This window comes from Enhydra lutris, unplaced genomic scaffold (assembly GCF_002288905.1).
Source record: "Enhydra lutris kenyoni isolate GAN:26980312 unplaced genomic scaffold, ASM228890v2 scaffoldscaffold15, whole genome shotgun sequence".
NCBI lineage: Eukaryota > Metazoa > Chordata > Mammalia > Carnivora > Mustelidae > Enhydra > Enhydra lutris.
Genome location: NW_019154099.1, coordinates 47729899 through 47755021, shown reverse-complemented (window position 1 = coordinate 47755021; position 25123 = coordinate 47729899). Strand labels below are relative to the sequence as shown.

The window sequence follows — 25123 nt, the reverse complement described above, 5'->3', positions numbered from 1 at the left end:
GACTCCAGACTATAGCTTTCGAGTCTCTCCAATTTCCAACTCGACTTTTTGTCTCCATCCTTACCGAGCCACTGTCAGCTCGCTGAACACCCCAAGTTCTCCTGTCTGAGCCTGTAGCACTCGAGATCCACTGTATTTAAGAAGTGAGATAGTATTATTAGATTGTGTGCACGTTTTCGCTACTACATATAAACAATATATCGGTGAACATATTTGTGTTTTTCTGCAATTATCTATATTATACATCATGGAATTTGGGAATCATATGTTATGCGCATTTGATCTTTTCCTATATGTTACCACTTTGTCCCCCCCAAAAGGTTGTAACAAATGATGTTTCCATATATACTGGGTATTCTCATTCTTTTTATACTTTGCCAACACATTATATGAAAAAAGAAAAAAAAACAGGATATTTATTTATCCATTCAACATTAATTTATCATTTATTCTGTGCCAGGCCTGGTCCCCCGGCCTTGGGATTATAGCAGGAAACAAAACAAAGACCCTGCCCTCTCTGGCCAGTACCAACGATCAGTTCAACATAAATGTTGATGACTGCTATGGAGAAAAAAGAAAGGAGCATAAAATGGTTAAGCAGGGCTGAGGTAGAGCTTGCTATTTTAATTGGGGTGGTCAAGGAAGGACTCTCTACAAGGGTGACCTTCAACCTGAGAACTGAAGAAGTAAGGGTAAAAACTAGGCAGGCATCTGGGGAGAGGGCATCCAGGCCTAAGGGAAGTCACATGCTTGACAAATTCAAGGCGAAACAAGGAGGGCAGGCAGGGTGAGCAAGAACAGTAGGGGTAGGATCTAGGGAACCTCTTTACCAGGACTGCCAGCAGCCTGATTTGTCGGTAATGATATTAACAACAAAGCAAAACGCATTTTGCCGTTGCGAACTCCCATTTCCACACTTTGCAAGCAGAGAACTTCTGAAGTTCTCGGCTCAACCAGAGAGTCATCTGTGGAAATTGTCCAGCAGTACAAGAATGAAAAGAAGGTAATCGTTCATAACTCCGACCATCTGCGTACCCAGGTAAAGCCTGATCCATTCTGGCGTCCCTTGACACAAAACATTCCTGACCCCACTTCCCAGCCACCTCAATTACGCCTAACGGGCCCTGTTTGGGAAAGAGAAGAGCTGCGCCTGCGCAGTAGCGTGGCGCTGCCCGCGCACCCGAGGGCCCCGCCCAGCGTGCAAGGGGGCGGGGATAAGCGGGCCCGTCTCCGGAAGCTGCTGCCACCTTCCCCACTGACGTGTCGGGGCCGCGAGACGCGTCGCGCAAAGTCGCGGTGGAACTTCGCTGCGGTGTACAGATCTGGCGCTTGACGCTGCCGGGCACTGCTGAGGTGGGAGATGTCGGCTGCGGGCCGGACGGAGCCCTTGGGTCCTCCCAGCGGCTTTGCGAAGCGGCTCCTGGTGACCGGGGGTGCTGGTTTCATGTAGGTAACGGCGCCGCTGGACGAGGAGTGGCTCCCCAGAAACCCCAACCTTTTCCTGCGCCTCTGCTTGCTCTTGGCAACTTGGAACCAGCTTGGGGGGGTCTGATATGGGAGGGTCTTAACGCACGAACAATATCAGCCTACCTTCTTCCCCCTCTCCCCGCTTGCGAAGTCTTGGTTCCTTTGAAACCGCGACTTCTTTAAGGCGCCTGCCCACCAAAGCTGAAGCGGTGTGGTGCTCTCTGCCTTCTTTCCTGGCCCGGGATGCACCTGACACTCTTCCGAATGCCCCCACATGGCAGTAAACTCCTCACCAACTGCCCCAGCCTCCAGCCCGCCCTCTCCGTACGCAGACAGGCCAAGAAACGATTTTTGGATTATAGCAGGACATTCATTTATTCAGCGGGCTATAAAACAACAACGACAACAACACCACACCCTCTCTTGGTGCTTTGAGCTGGACGAGTTGAGCGATGCCTCTTGCCCTCCCACACCCATATGCAATCAGTGAGTCCTCGTTCACTGCTTCCCAAGCGACCACTTCTCGCCCCTTCCCCCTCCCATCCTAGTCCACGTTACTGGCTTCTGCCTAGATTGCTACTGTAGCTTTCTGATTGGTCCTACTGCTTCCCCCCTTGTTGGCTGAAAGTCTGTTCTGCCCACAGAAGTCAGTTTTTATTAAGTAGATAAGCGCACAAAGTTTTACCCACAAAGTTTTACCCCAGCCTGTCAAACTTAGAATAAAATTAAAATAAAACTCTTTTGCATATCTAGAAGACTCAAGTGCTCCAGGGCCTGATCTTCCAACCTGATCTTCCATTCTGCCTCTTTGTTTTTCTGTACCTGCCGCACTTAACCTTTTTGGAATTTCTGGAACGCATGAGGCCCATTCCTCCTGTCGAGGCCTTTGCACTTGCTTCCCCTTTGGTTAGAGCGCTTGCATCACTCATTTCCGATGGTTGCGTAGACATCGTTTCCTGGGACAGGCATTACCTAGCCATCCTATCTAAAAGTGCCCTTTCCCAAGTAACACACTAATCACTATCTGAAGTCTGAAGTTATTTTGTGTATTAGTGTTTACTGGCTTCTTGCCTGCATCCCTGCTCTAGAATGTAAACTGGATGAGGGCAGAGACTACTGTTCCCCTCAGCATCTGTAAGAATGCCTGGCTTATTCTACAAAGGTCTTCGGTAGTTATTGAATGGATGAATGCGCAGGTACCAACAGGAAACTCCCAATGTCTAGTGGAAGAGAACATGGGAACATGGGAATCACGTCCCCCATTGGCATATTAAGTCACCTCTTTAAATCTGACAATAACTTGGAGGAGGGTACCAGGCAGGCAGGGTTTATCTAATAAGAAGAGGGGCATGGCCATAAAAGGGTGGTACTTGTGTGAGAGTGCTGGTCCCAGAAGGGCAGGTTCTAGAAAATGCTGTGAAAGGGCTGTCAAGTACAAACTCTGAGTTCATAATTTGGTCAAGGGCTGCCCTTATTCCTGGGAGCCGAATGTTTTGGTGTCTATGAGGAAATCTGGTGGACCATCTCACTGAGAGATGCCTCTGGTTCCACTCCTGGTCCTGGGAAAACCAGGAGCCAATATGGTTACCCAACTCAGGATGGCCTCAGCCATTATTAGCTTGGAAACCTAGGTTTAATCTAGAACCTCCCTGAATTTTCTAGTTTACCACCATATTCTTGTACCAGGAGATAGTAATTGCAGTAGGGTTACTGTGAACATAAACAACTGTGCTCATGCTAAGTGAAGTTTTGCACAGTTATACCCACGGTCTCTTAAAAGGTACATTATAGTTTCAGTCTACCTGTACTGACCACCACCCATTGTACTTATCATCCTGCTTCACTCCCACACTAAAAGCACGTGGACACAAATTGTTTGGTTAAACAATTTTTTTTCCTTATACCCAGGGCCAGTAAATTCTCTTTTCTCCACAGTGCCAAAGGATATTGATATATCAATACCAATTATTGATCCTCTTGAGAAAGTTAGTGAAAAATGGTGGGGGTGGGGGAGGAAGTGTATTCAGTGTACTTATTTCCGTTATTTTGCAGAAACTTAAAGATATCTCTGAATAGTTTCTAATACTCGACAGGTTAAGGTAACATTTAGGAAATGTGAAGAATTTAGGGAAAAGGTTACATCTTCTACTAACAAAATACACTTTTTTTTTTTTTAAAGCGCATCACATATGATTGTTTCTTTAGTAGAAGATTATCCAAACTATATGATCATAAATCTAGACAAGGTGAGTTTTATAAAAATGAGCTTCATGCACTGATACTTATATACATTTTTTTAAAAGTATTAGAATCTTATCCTGCTGATATTTTAGTTTTTATTTGGTCATTTTAGCAACTTAGGGATCTACATAGTCATGTGATCATGCTATATTTAATCTTAGTCTTTTAGAAGTTTTTCATTATGATAGCCCATAAAGTAAAGCTTTTAAGTGCAGTATTTTTATCAGAAGAATATCTTCAACCCTAAGTTCAATATTTAGTGTAATCTTGTGATTATTAATCTTTTTCTGGAATTGGGATACTTTGATTATTTGATTTTATTATTTTATTATTTGATATTATAACTGCCACCCTCTGGAAAATTACATACTTATTTCTTAAATTAAAACTAATTGAGTTTTGAGGATTTTTCTGTAATAATTGAAGTCTCCCTGAAGAGTCTGAAAGCCATGATTGGTAATCACTGGATTTTTGACTTGAAACACAAGACGCAGTTACCTTAATTTCATAAGACGTAATAGTAAAAATCTATAGACAGAATTATCTGTAGGTCTTACCAATTTTTGCCTGCCTTACTATCAGAGACAGTAATTTTTTCCCCCTTTGTACAGGGATTTACCAACAATTAACTCTGAAAACAGTGTAATGAGTTATAATATGCATAACAAAGGTGTAATTGTTTTCAAGTACTAGTTCTTTTGCAGTAAGAAATGGTAAGCTTTTCTGGTGGCCTGGGGCAAATCTGGGCCGGAAAATTTTTTAAAGGAAGGGTTTCTAAAAAGTAATTTTTTGTATTTTCAAAAAGTAACAAGATTACATGGTTTTTGTTTTTTACTTTCTAATATACCAGAGACTTCTTCTAAAAGCAAAGAGCAAACCCTTTAGGAAAACATGTTTTCATATTACGATCAGAATAGCTACAGTTTTTTAAAATAAATCGATATTTTATAGGAAAAACTATTATCACTTTTGGTGTTGTTTCTCTCCCTCTCCCTCACTTACTTATTTTAAGCTGGATTACTGTGCAAGCCTGAAGAATCTTGAAACCATTTCTAACAAACAAAACTACAAATTTATACAGGTATGAAACTTTTCTTATAATTATTTAAGTTTTATGCTGTGCCTCTGTAGCCATTCAGACATTGTTTCTACTTGGCAAGCTTGTGTAGTGTGGGCTTGGAAAGCATGCTTATTGAAAACCTTCTAATTTCCAGAAGTACCATGTGCTACAGAGACTACTACTTTTAGATTAATACCACTATAAAGCTGTGTGTGATAGTTGGTGCCTTGGCAGCTCTATGGATAGGTGACTGACCTTACATGGTTTATGATTTTTAGGTTCTCAATAGCCTTCTTAATGAGGTCTTGCTGGGTTTTAAAGAGATTAGTGTAAGGGGGACTGTTACTTAGGCCAGGCAACAGCCAAAGAGCCTATCATAACAGCCCGTGGGCTAATGTTCTTCAATCAGAGTGGATTGATTGGCTCTAGAGGGCTCATTTACTAGGCACTCTTAGAAGAGTCCAAAGTATAAACCAGAGAGCCAGGTCATTAATTTGCAAAGGGAAATTTTAATGTCAAATGAAACTATTTAATGATTTATGGTTTGTTTTTTTTTTTTTAAAGATAATCTATAAACTCTCCTTTTCACCACAAATTATAAAGAATATACTGAGCACACTCTTCTATATGAAAGCGTTTCTTTCAGTCACCAAAGAATTGTTGAGAATACCTATTTTTAGAAGAGTTAAATGTACATATAACATCGTAAATCCTTTTACGAGTTCACTTAGTTCACTCAGTTGTGGTGAAACACATTTTTAAAAATGTGGTTGTAAATGGTTACACTTACTTTAAATGTATTGCAATAATGGTTACCTCAAACTTTAAAAATATGTTTACAAAAATCTCCTGTTAACATGAGGTTGGCAAAAATGTTATGGGAAAAAGCTAGCTTGGTTTTTAGTTGTCATTGGTGCTCAATAAAATACGGTTTTGGACACATATTTGCAAATAAGTATTTTGAATTGATTATCTTATATCCTTAGATGCTGGAGAAATACCTCATTACTATACTTATTTGACCCCTTGGTTGGATTTTCAAGATAATCTCTATTAAAGCAGGGTGGTGGGGGGAGATTAATTTTTTTCTTATCATTGTTTTGGTTCATGTAGTAAAATGGTTATTACCAATGGCAGTGCTGAGTAAAACTTCGCTTTTTCCTGTTTTCTTTTTTGTATAGGGTGACATATGTAATTCTCACTTTGTGAAACTGCTTTTTGAAACAGAAAAAATAGATATAGTACTACATTTTGCTGCACAAACACACGTAGGTAAGCATTGTTTTATATTACAGTTACGATGGGCAAATTTTTTCCCGGTGACTAATTACCCTAAATCAAAGTCCATTATTGAAGTCAAGCAAGTAGGGACTTAATATGTCTTTGAAGGAGCACATACCATGCTCTTCCAGGAAAACTGCATGCTTTTCCAGTCACTTTTATTAATGTAGGTTGAAATATAACCTTGAATGCTATCTTAAAACATTGAGTTTAACTAAATGCAATATAGTAATAACTTCTGGGGAGATGGGCCTTCACCTATATTTTTAATGTGCGTGCGTGTGTGTGTGTGTGTTTTTTAAGCTGGGTGGGGGATACACTGTTGAACATTATATTATCCGTAGTCGTCTGTGCATCTGCGATATCTTCTAACTGTCTACCATTTTATATTGTGCAATATACCATACATTCAGAAGAATTTAGAAGTAAAGCTAAATGATTAATGATAATGTGAATACCCATAAAGCCATCACCTAAACAGAAGATAGAATATTGTTGAATCCTCATTAGTGGTATATTACTGCCTTGTTACTTGATTTTAAAATTATAATTTCCCTTGGTCTCCTCCGTAGTATATTTAGGAGATTATTCTGTTGCAGAATATAACATATTCCTCATTCCTTTTTATTTTCATATGCTCCGTTATGTAGCTGTACCCCATTTGTGTTCGTTTCCTGCATTTTGCTAGTTAAATAGTACCACAGTGGATGGCTTCATGCCTGTGTCCTTGTGTATACTTGCCAACTGATGTTGGGTAGGGATTCCTAGAAGGACAAATTCAGGATGAATTAGTTTGTTAGGGCTGCCATAACAAAATACCAGAGACTAGGGGCTTAAACAACGGAAATTTAGTTCTCACCTTTCTGGATGCTGGAAGTCCAAGCGCCAGCAGGCCAGTTTCTCCTCAAGCTTCTTTCCTTGGCTTGCAAGTGACCACTCCCTCTCCGTGTACTCACACAGTTTTCCCCCTGAGCATCCCTAGTGTTTCTCTTTGTGTCAAAATGTCTTCTCTGAAACATACCAGTCATGGTGGACGAGGGACCTGGATGGCCTTATTTTTATTTAAGTACCTCTTAAAGGCCCTGTCTCCAAATATAGGCACATCCTGAAGTACTTGGGGTTAGGGTTCCATCATGAATTTGGGGGGAGCACAATTCAGCCTGATAACCAGGGTAAAGGGGTAAAGGCATACGTAATTCACCTGGCTATTGAGAAATTTCCTTCCTTAGGGGTTGAAAACACTTTGCATTCTTACTTGTAATATATAAAGTATCTTTTCCCCCAGAGCCTCACCAACAGAAGGTGGTGTCAAATTTTTTAATTTTTGCCAATCTGATAGGTAAGAAGTGGCATCTCTGAGATTTCATTTTGAATTTTTCTTATTGTAATTGAGGCTGAGCATCTTCAGCTTAAGGACCTTTGTATTTCTTGTCTAAACTACTTGTTTATGTCTCCTATCCAAAAGGGTTGTTTCCTTTTATTTTATAGAACTTCTTTTTAGATTGAATATATTAGCCCTTTGTTTCTGATAAGTTCAAATATTTGTCCCAGTTTGTCATTTGTCTTTTAAAAAAAATTTTTTTTTAATTTCTTTTCAGTGTTCCAGAATTCATTATTCATGCACCACACCCAGTGTTCTATGCAATACGTGCCCTCCTTAATACCCACCACCAGGCTCACCCATCTCCACCCCCCGGCCCCTCCAAAACCCTCAGATTGTTTTTCAGAGTCCATAGTCTCTCATGGTTCATCTGTCATTTGTCTTTTTACTTTGTTTATAGATTTTTCTGGTTGGTTGTTTTTTCTGTGCAAGAACTTTAACATAGTTGAACTGATCAGGTTTTGTTGTTTTTTTTTTTTCCCCTTTTGCTTCTGGATTGTGAGCCATTTTTAGTAAAGTTCCCCTCATTCCCAGATTATAGAGAACCGTTTCTTCAAGTAAATTTATTTTAAAAATAATTTATCAAACATTTGTTGTGTCTTCAACAATAACAGATTGATCTGAAAAGCCTTGCCATCTATGAAACTGGAAGTTTCAAGTTTTAAATTTAAGAACATTTTAAATTTAGATGTATCCTTTTTTTTCTTTTTAGAATAAAAAAAAAAAAAGTGTTTCCCGCAAATTTAGCACTGATAGTTTTCTAGGTTCTAAGAATTTACATATGCTTCACAGTTTAGGCTTAAAGCAATTATAAATAGCAATGTGTTTTTGTTATTTTTTTTTAAACTTTTGCAGTTGTGGTGAATGAAGAGAAGTGAATAGAACTTTCCTTAAACCTGAGTCTACTGTTGGGTATTTGTTTTGTCCCTTGGGTGGAATTATTCTAGATTTCTCTCTCTCTCTCTCTCTTTTTTTTAGATCTTTCATTTGTACGTGCATTTGAGTTTACGTATGTTAATGTCTATGGCACTCATGTTTTGGTGAGTGCTGCTCACGAAGCCAGAGTGGAGAAGTTCATTTACGTGAGCACAGATGAAGTTTACGGAGGCAGTCTCGATAAGGTAAGCTCAGAAATGGTAGGTTTCTCCTGCTTACCATTGACCACGATGCAAATCTGTTTTCTTAGAATCTCTTCTGGGTTTCTTTCATCCCCTCATGACACACACTGTGGGACTCTCCAACATGTTATTCCTTTGTGTCTTCTGTTCAGACCAAAGAATGTCACCCCGAATGACAACAACCACCTAGTCTTGGTACAAATTTATATGTATTTTGACTGACAATATTTTGCAAGAGCAGAACATCCCACCTTTCTGTCCCAGGACATATATGACAAATGTCCTTCCCATGGGCCAGGCGTAGGTAACTCGACTGCAGCATACTACCTGCTCACCTTCCTCCTCCCCTCAGGAAGCGGTGGAACATCAAGGAGTAAATGTGAAATTAGTGTAGGAACTGGCGTCTGTTCTTTTTCAATCGTTTGTACATATTGTACTTTTTCTGCAAAAGATGTCTCCATTCTCATCCGTATTTTTCATCATCACTGTTTTCAACAAGTGACCTCATTCTGTTTTATATTTTTACCAAAACACATACATGGTGAAAAAAAAAATCAAGGATTTTGAAACAACTTCTAATGAGAAAAAGCAGACCCTGAGCACTTCTCCTCAGTATCCAGTCCCACCTGTGAGAAGCTATTATTCTCAGTTCTCATTGCAATTTTTGTGAGGTGAACTTTTTTCTTCTTGTACCTTTGTCACCCTACATCAGATCTGACACAGTAGCCAGAATGATTTTTAAAATAAAAGTCAGATCATGACATTACTCTGCTCAAAACCTGTTCATATTGTTACACTGGCCTTCAAGGTTCTACATGGTCTGGCCACCCTCCAGCTATCTGGCTTCATCTCCCATTTCTCTTCTCTCACATCAGCCTCCTTGCAGTTCCTTTGAACACAATTCTGTCCCAGGACCTTTGCACTTGCTGTTCTCTCTGCCTTTCTTAGAGGGTTGCTGTGAATGCTACTATATAAAAAATGCTTAGAAAAATGCCAGGGATGTAGTTGGGGTTCAATAATGTCTTTTAACATGTAGTAATTAACATTTCAAGTTTATTATATGTTTTCTTATTTTTTCTACTTAGAAACTATGCATAATATGTATTTTTAATGCATTTTTTTGAAATTAGGAATTCGATGAATCTTCACCCAAACAACCTACAAATCCTTATGCATCATCTAAAGCAGCTGCTGAGTGTTTTGTACAGTCGTACTGGGAACGATATAAAGTAAGAGCTGATTTCAGAAACTCTTGAATCATTTTTCTTTTGACTTAGGTGATAAAACTCCAAGTTAGCATTAGCCACATTCCATTTTTAAAATTGAAGACATAGATTCAGGAGTTTATATATTAAGGAGTTTAAAATATTTATTTTCTATATCATGTGGACAAAGTAGGACCTACTTCTTGTTTAGTTCACCACTTAAAGGAATCATTTTTATATATGTTTTCCCACTTCAGTGGTACATGAAGTATTACAGCTGTAGGGAAAAGCCCTATTGGAATATCCTGATTCCCAGAATCCTCCGGGGGGAAGAAGACAGAGTAGGGCAGATTCCGTGACCTGCACGTGCTCCCCTCTGCCTGATTCACCTCTCTTGGCTCCTCATGAATGGGAGTTGACATTTTCTTGCCTTTTGTGTTCCATAGCGTTGACCCTTTGCCCTTTCATGGTAGCTCTTTTTCTTTGTAAGCGTTGGTGCATCAGAGAAAGACAATGTGAAGTTTCACATCTAACCAAACCCAAGGTCTGAGACGCAGTCTCTGAAATCATCTGGTAGAAATTCCCTTGATTTTCTGCTCGCAAACCTAACCAACCTGCCCCCATCTATATTCATCCTGCTCTTGTCCCAGGAAAGAAAATATTCCTCTTTCTTTTAGGAGCCTCTGCCTTTCTCTGAGTCCTATCCTCTCCCATATTTTCAGGAACCTTACATCAGAAAAAAAAAAAAAAAAGCCCTTCACTTCTGTCCTTGATGTGTGTGGAGTCACTTAGCTGCAAGTGCCCATTTTTCAGGACTTCTTTAGAGAATCATTACAATTGGGCCTCTTACTGCGTTAACGTTGACTACTCTTTAAGTTTCCAGCTGTCATCACGCGAAGCAGTAATGTTTACGGACCACATCAGTATCCCGAAAAGGTACATTTTACTTGTGAGTCCACACTGTGTTTCAGTGATTGTAGCTTCTCGTTATTGAAGATAATCCCTCTTCAGTTATTTGTCTGAAATAATTTCTGCTGTAATTATACATAATTAGAAGCACTGTATGGGCCACATGCAAATCTCATCAGGTGTAGAGTCTGAAGACCCGAGTTGAGGTCTTAACCTGACACGGGCTGGTGTGACCTTGGGCCCTTGGAGCATCGTCTTTAAACTGGGGGATAGTGAAAACACTCAGAAGGGATTTTGAAGGATTCAGTGAGATCACAATGTGAAAATGCCTGGTGCTCTTCACGATTCTGAAGCTCTACAGAGCATTCCCTTCGCCCCTGCCATGCTGCTGAAGACTCCTTCCTGGCTTGCGTCCAGGAATTTGAGAGCTAGTTAGAGAGTCCTGCGGGAAGCTGGTACAGAAATTTGTCTTCCCGTCAGCCGGTGCACTGTTTTCCCCAGCTCCTCTTTATAGTTGCTGGCCTGAATGTCTTCCAGAAAATAGTACGAGTCGTGAATAAAGAAATGTACTTAAAAGGCCGAACCAACTGTGCAGTTGGTTCTGTATCATTAAACCTAATTTGAACGAACCATTGCCTTCTGTGCCTAAAAATTGGGAGATGGGATTTTTCACTTTCCAGCTGGTTGCATTGATCTCTTTGGCCAAGGAAAGGGGCCATGTCATGATCTGTTGGTCTTAATGTCTCCTTTGCTTAATTTGGGGAGTACCTTTCAGAGGTGCTTTATAAGGTGAATAATATATCTCACCCTGTTTAACATAACCTTTCTTTAAATTCAGTGGAACTAGAATTTACTTTTTATTCATTTCACAAGCACTGATTGGGTAGGTGCTGTGCACAAGGCAGTAAGTAGGCTATGACTCCTGTCCTCAGGAAATCAAAGGTGGACTTTTGTGGTGAGGCCAAACTGTTCATGAAGACCTTTTCTGAATTTTTACACTATTTGTATCATTTTGTCTTTATATTTGTCCAGCAGATGTCTTGTTTTTGTGAAATAGGAGGCTATCGTAGAATTCTTTCACTTATCAAAATTACAATGGCTTTTTTCTTGAAACTGATAAAAAGTTAGAATTTATCTATATGCATATTTCTTAATAATCATAATCTTTTAATCTTATGATGAGTTAGATTCATATTAATGAGTGAATTTCCAATATCTGAAATGATATTTAAATATTCTTTTAGGTTATTCCAAAATTTATATCTTTACTACAACACAACAGGAAATGGTATGTTATTATTTACCTTTGTACCCATATGTTTTTCTGGTATGTGGAAAATATTTGGTGACAGCCTATCTTGAAAATCATAAAGTCTTAAGAATTGAAGACCATAGAATTGAATGTTTCAACAGATGTATGTATTCTTTCTACACTCAATGTGATGGTTCTTTAAATAATTATAATCTGTTACTCATCTTTATGATTTACTTAGATAACTTGAAATTTCTTTAATAATTTCAGTTCTTAAATAATGTAGCCTAGAACTTGGAATTATCTCATTAAGATGCAACATCTTTATATAATTTTGCTTTTCCAAAGGATTTATTTAATTCACTGAGCTATACATATTCCTTCAAAATGAACTTAAGGTAAAAATTGATGAATAAGTTATTTCTGAGGGATCATTTATATGTGTGTTACTTCCTTACTGAGTGCTGCATGAGGTTCGGTGGTCATTTAAAAATTCTGGATAAAATTTAGAAAAGTCATGAGAATAAGTGTTTTCGGTAAAAGCTTTCTAGGCTCCCCAATGAAATTGGCTTCTCTGGAATTGTATCCAGGCGTTGTGTTACCCTGGTTTGGGAGAGCTTTTTACACTTTATGATTCCCTTTCATTTAATCTTTTTAGCTGCATTCATGGATCAGGGCTTCAAACAAGAAATTTCCTTTATGCAACTGATGTAGTAGAAGCATTTCTCATTGTCCTCAAGAAAGGGAAACCAGGTGAAATTTATAACATCGGAACCAATTTTGAAATGTCAGTGCTCCAGCTTGCCAAAGAACTAATACAACTGGTATGCATATATTTTAAGAGGGTAGTGTTTTCAAAATGGTCACTAAATCAGTGGCAGTCATCACTCATTTAGTCAAAATCAGCAGTTTATAATTTACTCAATTAGAAACTGAATGAGTAAAAAAATGAAAAGTAACATGAAGATATATCATTATTGGAAGTTATATCACTCATTTTTAACAGCTTTTCGGGAAAGTAAAAATCCTAACAGATTGGATGTAGAAACTTATTGTAATAAATACCTCAATGTCAGAAATACAAAACGGTGTGTGCTAATCTTAAGGATTGATGATATGGAAGTAATTATAGTTAGGAGTGTATGTACGTATTAGTGAACATCAATTCTCAGTCTCAGGATTCAGTAGTAAGGGAGACTTGGTGTGTGGAAATACTTTCCTTTGCTCGGCTCTCGGAATACTCTGTACTCCAAACATGTGGGTTTTCCACACCAAGAAATTCGCAGAGACAAGCTGGGTGGCCTATTATTTAACTCAATTCTGACGTTATCTGCCTGGAGATGGCTCCAGATCCCATAGACTAAAGGCTCAGACCTCCAGGACTCTCCCCTGCTTCACGGGCCAACCACAAAACCTGGTTGTCATTTGGGCTTCTGACCACTGACTGACGATCAGCAGAGGTGCTTAGCCGGAGTGACTCACAGTTTATTTTCTAGATTATTGGCTCATTGCAAGGGATAGAACTCAGGAACAGCCAGACGGAGGAGATGCCGGAGCATGGACTGACCATGCACTGACCTGGCCCACCACTGACCCAGCACCACCATGTTTTCTGCAGCCCAGAAGTTCTCCAAACCCCATTGTTTTGGTTTTTCATAGAGACTTCCTTAAGTAGGCATGATTGGTTAAATCATTGACCACTGGCTATTAATTCAGGCTCCAGCCCTCTAAGCACAGGCTTGGTTCCCTTGGCCACCAGTCCCCATCCTTTAGGGGCCTTCCAAAATTCACTCATTAACATAACCTTGGTGTGTTTGAAAGGAGCTTGTTGTGAATAGCAGAAGGCACTTTTATCTCATGTCACTTAGGAAATTCCAAGGGTTTTAGGAACTTGGATAAAGACCGTATTCTTTGTGAGCTTCAGATGGAATGTGGGTTATCAAGCATGGAAAGTGTTCCTAAAATGTTCTTCATTTTAGCTCCCTCCCCCACTTTGAAGGGGTTATTTTTTTTTAAAAGATGTATTTATTTATTTTAGACAGAGAGCTAGAGATGGGGGGAGGGGTAGAGGGAAAGGAAGAGAGAGTCTTCACGCAGACTCTGTGGGGCTCAATCTCATGACCCTGTCTGAGATCATGACCTGAGCCGAAACAGGAGTTAGACGCTTAACCCAGTGCATCACTGAGGCACTCCGAAGGGGGTGTTTTTCTGGTCTCTTTAATCAGCTATTGAATACCTTTGTTATTCTCTGGTCTCACTTTATAATTTTGACTCAAAAGCCTTTTCCATTTTGACAGATCAAAGAGACCAGTTCAGAGTCTGAAATGGAAAACTGGGTGGATTATGTGAATGATAGGTGAGTAACAAGTTAAAGCCTTGGGGAAAGGTTGTGAAATCTTAGATACTTACATAATTCTAAAATATATGGACTTAACCAGAAACTAGTGTTATCGCTCTTGATTTTTCCACTGAAATATTTTTTTCCTAATTGCGTATCAAAAGAATAAAGTATAACATTATTGCTTACTAGCTGTGTGACTTAAAGAAAGTTACTGACCTTTTCCAAGTCTGAGGTCTTCTGGAGTGTGAAATATGAATAATAATGTCTTGTTAACAGAAGTATTTAAAGGTTTATTATAACGTATATAAAGTACCTGACCTAGGGTATGGGACATAAGAGCCCTAATATATTTATGTGGACTTATTCATTCATCAAACATTTAGGTATGAGGCATTGCGTTCATACCCAGATCATGGCTGAAAGCAGAAAAGGATGAGCCATAGAGAGGGTTAGGCATCTGGGATTCCAGATGATTTTTTTCAACGTGTACTTTATTTTACAAATTTTCTCTCAGTATGTCATCAAGGAGAATTTTTTTAAGAAAAAATTTGAATTATGGCAAAGGTTCATGAGCACACATTAGTTCTCTTAGTATTTAAATTTGTAAATATGTATCCACAATGTCATTTTAAATCTTTATTTTTTTTTTTTTCCTTTTTTGAGACCTACCAATGACATGAGATATCCAATGAAGTCAGAAAAAATACATGGCTTAGGTTGGAGACCCAAAGTGCCTTGGAAAGAAGGAATAAAGAAAACAAGTATGTTCTGCATTGATACTTTCTGGGGAGGGGGTGAGATTCAGAAAAATTTAAAGGAAATGTAATTTACTTTTAGAACACTATAAATTCAGTAGAGTGTGGTGATGAATCATTTTCACTTTTCAAACTGTTACATTTCATGTATTTCCAGCAGCAACAGTAACATCTCCTACGCGTGTTGTATTTCACATACTGACTTCTACTCAGGCTTCCTGTGTCTTATCAGCATTTGTCAGATACCTAGTTCATTGGTTCTCAGGTGCAGACTTTTCACTTTTTTCCATATCCTTTAAAGGTGTGAATTTTAATGTTGCCGGTGTTTTCTTCTTATTGCATTTTCCTTTCTTTCTTCGGAATATGTAAAATAACAGTCCATTTTAAGGTCCGTGGCATCTTCAATTTGAGGAGCGATCGAGTTGCAGTCTTTGAGTGTCTTAAGTCTTTTTATGTTGAAACCAACAAAATTTAGTATGTGCAGAAATAGCCATTAAGATGAGTGTATATAAAATCTGTATATATATGTTAAAGTTCGGTTTGAAAATGTATTCATGAAAAAAGATAAACTCACATGTAGGAGAAAAGTCTTCGTTTAGAGCTTGACACAGAGTACTTGTGTTGAATTTTTAAAAGCTAATTCAGAGATAATTGATCACTTTTTAACCCAAAAAAACTTTACCGATAGTATAGCCACATAAGCTAATTTTACATATTACCAGAAGGAAGACAACAACATCTCCTCATACTTGTCATGCAGTATTACTGCATTTACATGAACAAACAGTACATTTCTTTCTGCAACTTTAAAACCAGGGCAAATGACTTATCTCCCTGTTTTTCTTAAAATCAGAATGTCTTAAATACTTAACACCAGCAGATGCAGTATCGAAGGACTTTTGAAGTTAAAAAGAAAACAATAACTGATTGTTAAATCTAAGTTTTCAGGTATTGAGACATCTTGTGATTAATGACATTGATTAGTTCAGAATCAAGTTATTTTCTTCATGAAGCACCCCTTTGGCAAGACTGATTGTTACTTAAATTAAAAATCTAGGTAAAATGAGCTGAACAGCTATTGGGCAGGATTTTTTTTTACATAGCAGGAGCCCAATAAATGTTGGCTAACTGGTGTTTGGTGTTTTATTTTTTATTTTTGTCTTTTGGTTTTTCCTATCAGTTGACTGGTACAGAGAGAATTTTCACAACTGGAAGAATGCAGAAAAGGCATTAGAACCCTTTCCAGTACAAACGCCGTTTATATAGAAAGGACAGTTTTCAGAGAAAGAAGAACATTATCCTACCTCGACAAGTGATAAGAAATCAAGTGACAGATGAAGTGTCTTCTTCATACGGAATCCGATTCTTGACTGTTTGTATAAAATTCAAACGTAAAATGCCTCAATCTTCAGGATAGTTTTAGTATTGCCATAGGATTTAAATATCAAGATTCTCTCAGAAACCTTTTCTCCTGGAAGTTTGGAACCAGGAGGGCTAGAAAGGCTTCTCTGTAGGAGGGAGGCCAGGAAGGTGGGATATCACGGTTCTGAGAACCAGGACGGGGAACAGCTCTGTGCGGATGACAACCTTGCCTGGACTGAACTCAGCTTCCCAGCCTTTCCCACTGCACAGTAAGTCTCAAGTTTTCATTCTTAGGCAATATAGGATGAGGCATATGCCCTCATTCATCTTTTTTTAACTATCTGATGTGCTATAATTGTTTTAAAATGGGAACAATGGAAGCGTATTTAGCACTTTTTAACCTTTAGTAATTTTGTAAAATTAAGTTAAATGTTTTTTAAAAGAAGGAAGTAGTTTTTATATTTTCAAAGTCAGTTTTTGAACTATATATAAGTAACTGCATATGAGAGAAATGTTATGTATTTACCATTTAAAATGATTTTATTTATAAAATATCAATATTTTAATGTATTTAATGTAGTATGTGGCTTTATTTTTAGTGAGGTATGTTTTTGTTTTGCTGTAGAAAAAATGTTATATTACTTGATTAAATATTTTTAATTCCTCTGTCTCCTAAAGACTTTAAGACGACTTGAAAAAGCAACTGACTGGATATTGCACTGAGAAAGGGAAAGGAGTCCAAGATTGTGCCCAGCCTTTCTGGCTTCCATGCATGAGTGGTGGCTTGTTTCCTCTGTGGAGTGGGTAACAAGGTCATTAACTTGGAGGTGGCTAAAGGAGGGGGATAAGAGTGGAGAAGGGCCTTGAGGAGGTCGAGATTGAGAAAAGAATAAGGAGATCCAAAGTTAGTAAGAGGATTTGCCAAACAAGAATGAAGCACAAACTGAAATTGAACCTTGTAATTCCAGAATTCTGAGAAGTATCAAAATAGATTGATCCAGAGGTGGGCAGAGTTGGAGTCAGGAGGGGCGGACGGAGCAGAAGGCTGAGAGAGTGACCAAAGTGATGCTCACTGCTCCTAGTTGTGTAGGAAAGAATGTGCCTCCTGGGGGTGGCCAGTAGCTAGAGGAAATGGAGCAGGGGAACGGGCACAAGGGTGTGGAGGTGAGAGCGTGGAGAGACAAGGAAGTTATAGGCAGAAAATGGGACCAACTGAAAGCAAGTGGTCTTTGGTGAACTTTGGTCATTGAGGGTAGATGACAAAATAAAAAACGTTTTTTCTGTGTCATTTGTTTTTGCACATATTTTTGTGTACACTTTTATTTCCAACTTCAATATACTCAGTATAGCTTCACTTTTATCATTTATCTGGTCTCAGGAGATGACCTTGACAAACATTAGGAACACATGATAATAAGCCAGTTAAAAAAACTTTATGCAAAAAGTGTAAAAAATGAATGTTCTACATCATATATCATCAGAGAAGTACAGATTAAAACAAAAATTAGATACCTTTTAGAATGGCCAAAATCTAGAACACTGACAACACCAAACGCTGGTGAGGATATGGAGCCACAGGAACTCTCATACATTGCTGGTGGGAATGCAAAATGGCACAACCACTTTGGAAGACAAAACTAAACACCCTTAGGGTGTGATCCAGCAATCACACCCCTTGGCATGTACACAAAGGACTTGAAACTTAGGTCCACACAAAAACCTGCAGATGTTTCTATTCACTTTATTTGTCATTGTCCAAACTGGGAAGCCACCCAGATGTCCTTCAGCAGGTGAATGGATAAATAAACTGATGTATCCAAACTATATGAACTGTCAAGCTGCGAAAGGACCCAGAGGAAGCTTACCTGCCTATTACTAAGTGAAAGAAGCCAATCTGAAGGGAATATGCAGAAACAGATGGTCAAAGTTAACACCTGTAACGATAAAAGAAGGAGCAAGATTGGGTAGGGTGATGGTGCTGGCTAAGGCTCTGCAGGCAGAAAGGGCAAATCCCTATGGAAAAAGGATCATGAGAATAGACCACTGGCCCTTTCAGGCTGGAAAGGACTCAATGAAGTTAACTTGCCACCAAGGAACTGGTTGGTTCTTCAAGGAATGGTGTCCTACTGGGGGCTCAGCCTTTATCTGCTGCCAGCGGGTTAGGTGTGTCACAGCGGCTGCAGCTAGACTGGCCTTGGTAAGTGAGAGTCCATGCTGGGGGCCCAAGGGCAGGTTCCATCTCCACATCTATGGTGAGTCCATTCAGGTGCCCATTGCGGCCGTTCTGGGGTAGTTGATGGTGAAGTCTAGCCACAGTTAAGTAACCTCATTTTGTCTACCTGATTGTTAAGTGTCCCTTCCACGGTGTTTGCTTTCTAGGGGCTATTAATATGTGACACATGGATCTTCACACTCCCCAGCCACCCCTATGTGCCCGTTCACATGCTTCCAAGCCTGCCTTATCTCTGCCTCTCTAGTCTTTTCCTTCCAGGTCACCAGACAGGCTAACCACGCCATTCACCGCTGCCCATGCGTTCATGTATTTCTCACTTCCAGTCACCTCTGAATAAAGCGCAGGAACAGGGACACTGCTCAAAGCTCTGCCCTTTGACAGATTGCTCCTTTGCACATTTTTTAAAGCCAGCCCTATGTGGCTTTAATGCAGCCACCATCTGTTTGTGGCTTGTACACACATTACAAGCCAACTGGTCTATAACATTGGGTTTTTTTCTCTCCATTCAGGAGGTTGTACAGGCCCTCCATGGCCACAGGTAGAAGCTGAGAGAGGTAGGACCAAGCTGATGACATGTGAGTCTAGCCTACGTACTCCTGCAGCTTCCTGGTGCTCTGCAGGCAGAAAGGGCAAATCCGTATGGAAAAAGGATCATGAGAATAGACCACTGGCCCTTTCAGGCTGGAAAGGACTCAATGAAGTTAACTTGCCACCAAGGAACTGGTTGGCAGGCTCAATCCCAATAGGCCATTTTTGTCTCACCATGCACTGCTACTGGGCCCACCTGATTTTATGGCTAGTTGGGTGCTTGAGTTTCTCAGGGCTGCTGTAACAAAATAGCACAGACCAGGTAGCTTAAACAACAGAAATTTATTTTCTTGTACTTCTGGAGGCTGGATGTCTGTGATCAAGTCGTTGGCAGGGTCGGTTTCTTCTGGAGCCTCTCTGTTTGGCTTATGGAAAGCTTCCTTCTCCCTGTCTTCATGCAGTCTTCTCTCCGTGCATGCTGATGTCTCTGTCTAAATTCATTCTTGGAAGGACACTGCTCACCCCAGTGTGTTTAGGATTGGATTGGATTAGTCCCAACCTCCCCTTGACCTCATTTTAATTTAATTTTCTCTTTAAAAACCTTATTTCCAAATGCAGTCACATTCTGAAGTATTAGAGCTTAAGATTCCAACACATGAATTTGAAGAGGCAGGGTGGGGACTCAAGTCAGTCCATAACAGTGAGTCCAAAAGAACTCAGCATGTGATGGACAGTTCTGGAAACATGGTCACTTGAAGTCCTCTAGTCAAGTATTTTGTTTCTATCAAAGCCCAGTAATCTGCCAGGAGCTGTTTTCTAAAATCATAAAGTTCTCCACTGTCATTGGAAAGTTTCCCCCGCAGAACACTAAGCGCATGCATCGTGACTCTCCCACTGGGGCTCACCATAAGATCTATGCTGCATCTCTGTCTGTGACTGACATCTCCACTACCATAGGGCCCGCCAGAGCATATGGCCTGAGTGGCAGGGAAACTTGCCCCGCCCCCCAGCTTGGCCCTGCTTCAGGGTCCTTTCCCTGCCCCAGACAGCCTCTGTGTCACTCAGTTTATGGGCTGGAGCCTTATCCCTAAGTGTGGAATGCGTTGCCTCCAGCATCCACAGAGGCCTGCCAGCCACGGTGCTTCCTTCTTTGTGGAAGGGGATGCAACATGTGGCAATTTGATTTTCCCCACGGGACTCCCAAGAACTTACTGAAATGGCAAGTCCTGGGTCTTCATGGGGGTTTATCTTCCACTTTCTAGGCTGCATGTGAATTACCAAAGCCAACTGTGTGCTGACCCCTGAGGGGCATGAGACCATCAGTTTAATAGATCAACGTGACCTTCTGCGGGATGGTCAGAAGACCTGAGTCTCTTCAGAGAGCAGAACCAGAAACGTAGCCCTGGGGCGAAACCATAAATGCACCTGGTTTCTGATGTTTGTTTTTGATCGAGTTCAGAACACATTCACCAGACCCATGGCTGGATACCATGTTCCAGGGACCTTGTAATCTGCTCTGGCAAAAGAGATGCCACAGGGGCATGGCCACTGCCATGGGAGCCACTACTTGATTGAGGGGGGCAGCTGCCTGTGGCCTTTCTCCAGAATCCAGCCAGGCTGGTGAATTAAATGGAGACTTGACGGGGACCCACCCTGTGTCCTTGCCACCCTTCAGGATGGTACTCATCTTCATGGGCAGATCCAAGTTGTGATTTTTTTTTTTAAAGATTGTATTTATTTATTTGTTTATTTATTTAGTTATTTATTTGAGAGAGACAGAGAGAGTGCAAGTGGGTGGAGGGAGAGGGACAAACAGATTCCAAACTGAGCGCAGAGCCTGAGGTGGGGCTCTGTCCCATGACCCTGAGCCAAAATCAAGAGTTGGACACTCAACCACCTGAGCCATCCAGGTGCCCTGCGATTTTGTTTTTGATGTACTATCTCTACCAGAGGAGGAGTTCAGGATGTTTGGGAAAACCTGGGCCCCTGACACTTGGGATAGGAATATCTGGGTGGATACCCATAAAGATTTTTGACTCTTTGAAGGTTTTTAACTATTACATTCTGAGTTTGGTCTTAGGTTTTTTTCTGTTCTCCTATTTTAAGAAATAGAGTCCCTACCCTTAAATGTCATGTAATCGTTAACTGCCCTCAGCTTTTCTTCACCCACCATGGGGCAGCCATGTGACTCCATAACAAGCAGCAAATTCCATTGTCCTCATATGACATGCTCCCTGAGCATTTCAAATGTCCGAATTAATTACTGCAAATTTTGGCACTTGGGTCGCCACCTTGCGCGAGGGATGATTTGTGCCTCATGCCCCACTCAGGATGGCATTCTCATGACCAGTCAGGCAGACAGTGATCTGTTCCCAAACCTTACTTACCACTTGCTTTGTGGCACCAACTCTTGGGACCATCTGTGTCAGTTGGATCCTCTGGGGACTGGGCACTGAGACAGAGGTAGGGGTACAAGCAGTTTATAGGGAGGAGGGAAAATTCTTGTGAAAGATGTGCAAGGGAGGATCTTATCTGGACAGGAGGGATCCCCAGGCTGCAGTGCAGGTCAGACAACTGCGAAAAGGAAGGGGAGAGGAAGGGTGGGCAGGGAGAGCCTCAGCCCATGAGGCAGATCTGCCCAAACAAATGACAGCCAACTGGGGAGCTCCAGAGCAAAGATGGTTTGGCAAAGAAGTCTCCAACTGGGCAGAAATGCCACATGCCCCATTGTGCTCAGTCATGGGCTTGTGGCTGCTCTGAAAGAACTGAAGTGGATCCTGATGACTCTGCAGACAGAGGATGTCTGCTAACTGCTCTCTTGGCCGCTGAATGGCGAGCTCCATTTTGAAGGGAAATCCAAGTGGTGAGGCCTCCATAGCTGCTGTTGGGCCCTTTGCCATGGGGAAGGGGTCTTGGGTCTTATCAGCTCCCTGCAGACTTTCAACCAAACCACTTGCTTTTAAGCCAGTGCCTTACCCACTGCCCCCTCCCCTGTGCTCACCTTCCATGGCTCCCGTGCTCTGGGAGCCTTTTGTGAGGTCTGCCATGCCAACCTAGAGGTTCTGAGAAAACCTTCGGCAGATGACATTTGAGTTGTGCTGTGTTGTAGAGGATGAACCACAATCCGTAGAGGGAACTGGGGAGGATCCCAGGCAGAAGGGCCGGCCCTGTGGAAACATCAAGCTACGAATGATACTGTGTGTTCCTGGAACAGAGATCCTCCGTCGTCCTCTAGAACGGACATCCTCACAACATGTCGCTAGTCCAGCAGGGACATCAAAACTGTGATGCGATACCACTGAATATCTTTTAGGATGGTATTTGAAAAAAGCAGAAAATAATAAGTAAATAGTAAACATTATAAATAAATAAATAAATAAATAAATAAATGTTGGCAAGGATGTGGAGAATCCTTGCTGGTGGGAATGTAAAATGGGTCAGCCGCTGTGGAAAACAGGACAGCAAGTCCTCCAAAAGTCAGACATGGAATTACCATGTGACCCAGCAATTCTGCTTCTAGGTATGTGCCTGATAGAGCGGGAAGTAGGGGCTCAAACAGGTCCTTGCACACCAACATTCACAGGGTTATTCACAGGAGCCGGAAGGTGGAAACAACCGAAAGGTACATCTCTAGATGAGTGGATAAGTAAGTTGAGGTATTCACAAATGATGGCGTGGTAGAATTCCACTTATACAAGGTACCTACAAATAGACAGATTCATAGACACAGGGAGTAAAATAGAGTTTACAAGGAGGGAGGGGAAGGGGAGATGGGGGTAAAATTGTTTAATGCCTCCAAGTTTCTGTTTGGAAGGTGAAAATGTTCTGAAAATGCCTAATAGTCATGGCTACCCCACATTGTGAACGCACCCCATGCCATTGAACTGTATGCTTAAAAGTAGTTACGATGGTAAATTTTATGTTGTGTCTATTTCGCCACAGTTATAATTTTTTAATGTGTCCCCCAGAACAACAACATCTCTATCATTTGTTAAAAATGCCAGCTCCTGGACCCCACCTCAGACTTACAGAATCTGAAACTCTGGCTGGGGCCCCCCCATGTCTGAGCCCCGCTGCTCTCCAATGTGAGAGGGGGAAGGAAGGGGCAGGGCCAGGTCCTTGAAACCCTTGTGTGTCGTGAAACAGTGCTTGGACCTCATCCTGCTGACAGAGGGATAACTCGAGATTTTAAGGCAGAAATTGACATTGTTATATATGTGGGACTAAACTTTTTCCCAATTTCAAAAATCATCCGTGCTCATTGCAGAAAGCTTGGAAAGCTAAATCAATAAAAAAAAAAAAAATCACCCTTGATCTACCACCGGGAGATAACCCCTAGTAACATTTTGGTGTATAGTCTTTGTTTCTTGGAGCATATATACACATTTGGAAAGACAAAAAACCAAAACCAACATGGGATCATAATAGAGACATACTGTTTTGGAGTCTGCTTTTTTTTTTTCCCCACTAAGCAATATATCATGAATGTTTTTACATGTTATGAGATCTTTTGCCATTTTTATTGACTGCGGAATTATGTTTTTGATAGCTTATTCTGGCAACAGTCTGGAAGATGAATTTGAGAATCTGGCAAGATTGAGCTCCTGCGGGGATCTGAGTTATGAAGCTGTTGCCATCAATCAGGCTGGTGATGATAAGGCCGAAAGCACAGCGCGGGGAACAGGTGGCGTTGGGACAGACGGGAGAACTCTTTAGATCAAAAAAATGTGATTGATTATGTAGGGAGGGGCACTTTCTTGACGTGGGTGGTATTTGAAGGTTTTGGATGTTGAATTGTTAAGAGAATGGTAAATTATGTTTGGGGGAGATGTTGACCTGTAGAGATCCATGGGCTTGATGAGGGAAACAGTAAGCTAGCTGAGGACAAAGCAGAAGCTGGCACCCTATGCACCACACCCCCTTGTGACATGTGTGACATCCCTCAGGCATTCCTGGCTGCCCTAAAGGAAAAACAAAGAGTTAACTTATAGAGACCACAATCCCGCAAGACCTGAGTCTTGCGGGATTCTCCATTTACAAATGTCCTAGTGATTTACAAGGAAGAGGCTTTCTTATCAATAGCCTAACTTCCAAAGACCCATAAATCAGTCTCTGAAGCCCTAACATCATCTTGCCCTCCATAAAATTGAGGGAGGCTGAGGCACAGGGAAATGTACATAAAGTTAAATTTCTTCTAAACCTAAAGCTCATCGATAAGAACATGCAATAGCAGGAGTGTGACATTCCCCCAGGAAGCTCCCAACTATCTTACTGTTAATGCCTTATTAAAAGGAAAAACAAAAAACAAATAAACAAAACAGACAAACAAAAAAGGAAAAACAACCTTAACTAGATGAATAGCAAAGCCTCCAGTATCCAGCATGTCTTCTTCAATGCATGAAAGTTCTTTCAAACCCTCCCTTTACTTGACCTCCCCCAACCCCATAGTATATGATCAGCCGCCCCTCAAACCCCAGGGCAGCAGCTCTTTCTGCCCATGGGACCTGTCCCTGTGCTTTAATAAACCACCATTCTGCACCAAAGATGTCTCAAGAATTCCTTCTTGGTCGTTGGCTCCAGACCTCACCTTACCAAACCTCACTTACATGCTAAAACTTCATCAGGACGCCCAAGCAGAGATACCTAACTGTCCAACTACGAATCTAGAGCTCATGCTGGTGGGCAGGGTTCAAGATCTACAGATACATATTTAGGAGTTAAATGTCTCTTCAAACCCTGAGAGTGGATGAAATCTTCCCAAGGAGGGTGCACGGAATGGCCAGGTGAGCAACGCTAATTCACAGACCGAGGGGAGAAACACCAAGATCTAAGGTGTAGGCAGAGGAACCAAGGAGAATATTTGGAAGGAATGACTTTTTTAAAAAGGTCATTCAAGGACAAGCAGCAGGCCGGCTGAAGTTCAGTAAAACAAAGACTTTTAACAGTGTCTGTTTTGGCAACGTGTGCCGGCAAATTTTCTAGTCATTTTA

At 40.9% G+C, this 25123-nt stretch overlaps 1 protein-coding gene across 3 annotated transcripts; it reads left to right on the top strand.

Moving 5' to 3' along the window:
• Window positions 1-1262: 1262 nt before the first annotated feature.
• Window positions 1263-17660, top strand: LOC111147114 (TDP-glucose 4,6-dehydratase). Of its 3 annotated transcripts, XR_002640593.1 has the most exons (13): window positions 1263-1446; window positions 3647-3713; window positions 4721-4789; window positions 5950-6040; window positions 8409-8551; window positions 9679-9777; window positions 10630-10689; window positions 11907-11950; window positions 12573-12738; window positions 14212-14270; window positions 14919-15016; window positions 16191-16641; window positions 17051-17660. XR_002640593.1 is itself a non-coding variant. In XM_022503014.1 (12 exons), the coding sequence occupies exons 1-12, from the start codon at window positions 1361-1363 to the stop codon at window positions 16274-16276; spliced, it is 1068 nt and encodes a 355-aa protein (XP_022358722.1). In that variant the 5' UTR covers window positions 1263-1360; the 3' UTR covers window positions 16277-17660. The 3 variants fall into 3 exon arrangements, 2 of the variants coding, with proteins under 2 accessions (XP_022358722.1, XP_022358723.1); XM_022503014.1 differs by having other exon boundaries at window positions 16191-17660; XM_022503015.1 differs by lacking the exons at window positions 14212-14270; window positions 14919-15016; window positions 16191-16641; window positions 17051-17660 and adding an exon at window positions 13411-13695.
• Window positions 17661-25123: the final 7463 nt, after the last annotated feature.

What these genes read in the sequence shown, in the direction of transcription:
- LOC111147114 (XM_022503014.1), top strand. Translation starts at nt 1,361, where the DNA reads ATGTCGGCTGCGGGCCGGACGGAGCCCTTGGGTCCTCCCAGCGGCTTT. An exon ending in ACCGGGGGTGCTGGTTTCAT is followed by an intron (nt 1,447 to 3,646) that starts GTAGGTAACGGC and finishes TTTTTTTTAAAG; the next exon opens with CGCATCACATATGATTGTTT. An exon ending in AGAAGGAATAAAGAAAACAA is followed by an intron (nt 15,017 to 16,190) that starts GTATGTTCTGCA and finishes TTTTCCTATCAG; the next exon opens with TTGACTGGTACAGAGAGAAT.